This window comes from Octopus bimaculoides, chromosome 25 (assembly GCF_001194135.2).
Source record: "Octopus bimaculoides isolate UCB-OBI-ISO-001 chromosome 25, ASM119413v2, whole genome shotgun sequence".
NCBI lineage: Eukaryota > Metazoa > Mollusca > Cephalopoda > Octopoda > Octopodidae > Octopus > Octopus bimaculoides.
Window position 1 is genome coordinate 5,760,118 of NC_069005.1, and position 5,000 is coordinate 5,765,117.

Genomic DNA, 5,000 nt, shown 5'->3' on the forward strand with positions numbered 1-5,000 from the left:
TATATATATATATATATATATATTAGGACGAACGAATGATAATGGTGTTGGAGAAACATCCATTACACATCAATGGAAGAGGAAAACGTGCTATCAGTGTAGCAATGTTGAGAGAGAGAGAAGGGGAGGCTGACAGAAAGTGAGAGGAAGGGCAGATCTCCAAGACTGAGGTGTATCAGAATCGGGGTGAGGAGGAGGAAGAGAAGCGAAATGGTGAATGAGGAGGAGGAGGAAGAGAAGCGAAATGGTGAATGAGAAGGAGGTGGGAGGAGAGGAGACGCTAGTGACTGTCCGTGGAGAGGATTGCAGATCGATAAAACTTAAATAAAGACAGGATAGATGATAGATAGATAGATATATAAATAAATATAGGTGCTAGTGTTTGTGGACATGATACACACACACATATATATATATATATATATATTTATATATATATACACATAGAGAACGGGAGAGAGAGAGAGAGAGTGTGAGAGGGGGACATGTTTTATATATAGAGGGAGAGAAAAAATAAAAAGAAAAACTAGACGATGATCCTTTTGGGGTTGGTTTTAGCGACGAAGAATTATCAGAAAGAGATTAGAGAGATTATAAAGAAACAAAATAACTGGGACCATGACGTCATGGTAAGCGATAGAAGAGCGACACTGACATATCACAGATACAGGATTATATAATATATATCTTCATAGTATCGCCTCGCTATACATTAGCATACATCTATATATATATCTATATATACATATGTGTGTGTGTGTGTGTGTATAAGAAAAAGTATGATACACACAAGATGAGAAAAGCCGGTCGGTTACAACGAAGAAAAGGTTTGCAACGTCAGAGCTCAGCATGCACCACAAACCGAGATACAAACAGAAGGTTCTGTTTCCAGGATGAATCCCGGCACAACGTTTCATAATTTTTTTTTTTTTTTAAATGAGCGGATAAAATTAACAAAGGCAATTTATATTTTACAAACTATACACCCCTGGGATATAATTTATATATACATATATATCAATACACTCAGCATAGATTACAATATATACATAAAACGGCACTATATATATATATATATATATATATATATATGTGTGTGTGTGTGTGTGTATTACACATTATGTGAGTGTAATTTACACGCAACATACTCAGAGAAACGCGTACACAGTCAACAGAGTAACACATACGACAGACGCACGTACTCAGTGATGCTCATCGGAAGCTCAGACTGAGTGATGCCCATAAATGGGGCAGCAGAGTAATATCATGTGCAGCAGAGTAATATCAATGTGCTCAGCATAGTAATGATACTTTGAAAGTGTGGTCAACAGTGTTGCACGTACACTGAGCAGAGCGACAAATATACACTGCACATACTGCATACTCAGCAGATCGGCACACACACACACACACTGCTCAGCAGAGTGCGCGCGCGCACACTGCATACTCAGCAGTTACACAAATATTGAGCATCTCTTCTCCCACATTCACTTAACATAGTTGAAGTATTATGTATACATACATTACACAGAGGCTCAATACAGAGTTATATACAAGCACACGAGAATATAGTTCAGTACTAACATATTCCATACAGACATACCCATTATATTTCAGTCATATTACTCCATACAATCCCAAAGCACATATTCCATTATAGTCAGAGACCTGCACACATTCCATATCGTCACACACATTCCATATAGCCAAACATATACAGGAACATTTTCCATATAGCCATACACACGTTCCATATAATCACAGACACATCCCAGTAACTAAGACATTCTATATAGTCATACACATTCCATATCATCATGCACAACATACCATAGTCACTCACAATTCCATAGTCACTCATACACACCATATTATAGCCACACACACACACACAGAGGAACATATTCCAGATAGCATAATCATATTTAAGCAGAAAACTATTCCTTTTAGCCAAGCCTAGCAAGCTGTTTCTCTCACTATACACGCAACACCACAAAACATCGAACAGATGGGGAAATTTATAGAATTATACATCTATAACACGATTAAATTTTATATACATCTTTTCATATCAAATACACAACGTCCATTAGAAAGAATATATAGACGAGAATGTGTATCGAATGTTGAGCAATTGCCGGCAAGTATAAAAGGATATCTTTCCTTACACAGAGTCAAAAAATACTGAATACACACACACATATATATATATATATATATATATATATATATATATATATACATACACACACACACACATTTCCTCCCTCAGTCACAGCCTCTTCATTTAATATTTCTGTTTGGTTTAATATGGAACATGGGACGCATATAGAGATCACATCAAACACACACATATGCCTCTTAGCAAATACAATAGCCGGCATATATATATATATATATATATATAGATAGATAGATAGATAGATAGATAGATAGATAGATAGATAGATATATAGAACATTATATTATATAGAACGTACAGGAACATGTACAGATAACTTGGAATAATGTAATAAATGGATGTCAGAAGCTAACACGAGAATATCGCTTCGTAAAATCTGAATCATTATTTTAGTAGCCGGACTAAAAAAAAAGTAGTATGCGTGTGTGTATATATATATATATATATATATATATATATATCTATATCTATATATATACATACACACACACGTGTATAGAATACATTGTAATGTAGGTTTCTCTATATATATGTAGAAAACCTACTCACATGTCCATTTAATCATACCTACCTACATATACCTGTACCTAGGAATTATCATATAAACCATCTAAATAGATATATTAAAAGCATACCCCTTCACATGAAGATTATACATACGTGTGTGAAGATATATACGTAACATTTACAATATAGCTCCATATCTCGATTTTTAAGCAGCCGGGTAAAGACCGACATATGTATAGAACAAGACGATTACATATAACACACAATGAAACATATCTATGTGTGTTTGTGTGGATAGGTAGATAGATAGATTGAGATAGATCTGTGTGTGTGTGTGTATGTATGTATATATATATATATATATATATATATATATATTAGATAGATAGATAGATAGTTACACATACATAAATGTGGGTGGAAAAGACAGTATTTAGCAGAGGGCACACGCTATAAAAGATCTAAAATTTATACAACAGACTTTTTTTTAAATAAAATACAATGATGTCTAAAGCACTTGCTTGTTTTTCATGTATTAAAAAAAAACGGCTTCAATATTTAAAAGATCTTAAAAAATACAGAGAACACAAAAGAGAGAGTACACATATATATATATAAACTTATACCTTTTATACTCTCTTTCTCTCTATAGATAGATAGATAGATAGATATATCGGTATGTGGCTATTATATAAATGCATTTGAGAGGCGGTAGCTGCCGCCGGCGGCACACATTCATCAATTTTTGTACAACTGTTAAAAATGACAGTGAAACTGCCGCGGCTCTGGGGGAGGTGAGGCATTTTTCCTCTTCTAGGCCTTCTTCGTTTCAATTCGACATTATTACATACATTCAATACATCCATTATCAGACACTTAATAAAATACAAATGGGGGATCATTATACAAATAAGTACGGAGATATATAGATATATATGTGTATATATATTATATATAACCGACAAAACGGCGATGGATATTAATAAAAAAAAGAAGGGGGGAGAGAAGACATCTTAAAAGACTTTCCCCCCCTCTACACTAAAAAAAAAAAAGTATTTTCGCCCCATCACCCTTGCTTATATTCTTTCTATAGGTGTACAGGATATATATATATATAAATACATGCATAGACATAGAGTTAGGAGACGTATATACAATGTAGCTGATATATATATGGATATAACCGACAAACGACAAAACGGTGATGGATATATAAAGAGAGGGGGGGGAGAAGACATCTTAAAAAAGACTTTTCCTTTCTAAATCTCATCTACATTTTGCCTCCCGAATAAACCACCACAATGTAATTCTTTTTTTCAATCCAGTATATATATATCCCCCCCCCATCCATATATTAGATATAATACAAATAGATATATATATATATACACACACACACATATAACGATGTGTAAAGTATATCTAAATACACACGAGTTACATATATATATATGTATATATATTTATACATGGAGCGGATATAAATATATTATACGGATTGTTACATATATAATATATATATATATATATATACACACACATACAATGATGTGTATAGCATATCTAAATACACACGAGTTACATATATATATACATATAGCTGATATAAATATATTATACGGATTGCTATATATATATACACACACATACAACGATGTGAATAGTATATATATCTAAAGACACACGAGTTACATATATATATGCACATATATATATATATATATATATATACATGGAGCGGATATAATAAATATATTATACGGATTGTTATATATATAATACATATAGATATATATATAATATATACATATGTATAACCGACAAAACGGTGATGGATATAAAGAGAGGGGGGGGGGAGAAGACATCTTAAAAAAAGACTTTTCCTTTCCTAAATCTCATCTACATTTTGCCTCCCATATAAAACCACCATAATATAATCTCTTTTAATATACTACACGCATATTTCTTTCCCTAGCCACACAATATATATCCATCTATATACACACGCATACATGTATATTAATCATATATATATACACACATATATATATACATGGATGTAGCATTTCATTTCATGTCTTCTTTATCTAAGAGCAAAGATCTCACCTTCTGAATTCTTTTCAATGCCATTTCTGTTTTTGTTTTGTTGTGTCTGTTATTTTGTGAATCTTTTTTTTTTTTCTTTTTAAAGAGGGAGGGGTGTGTTGTTTTGTAAGGGGTTCTTTTTTTTTTTTTTCAAACTGAATTTCAAAGCAAGGAAGCAGAAATTTTTTTTCCTTTCCTTTTTTTCTTTCGCCGAAAAATGTTACGC

The 5,000-nt window shown here is 32.6% G+C and overlaps 1 protein-coding gene across 1 annotated transcript in view; it reads right to left on the reverse strand.

The window, feature by feature from the left end:
• LOC106879255 (ubiquitin-conjugating enzyme E2 2) overlaps positions 1-5,000 on the reverse strand; it is a gene marked incomplete at its 3' end in the record, with an annotated part of 59,414 nt that overhangs the window by 54,314 nt on the left and 100 nt on the right. Inside the window, exon 1 of the mRNA XM_014928752.2 lies at positions 4,796-5,000. This exon is cut by the window's right edge and continues 100 nt beyond it. Coding sequence (XP_014784238.1) covers positions 4,796-4,819 — 24 coding nt within the window. The remainder of the gene's footprint in view (positions 1-4,795) is intronic.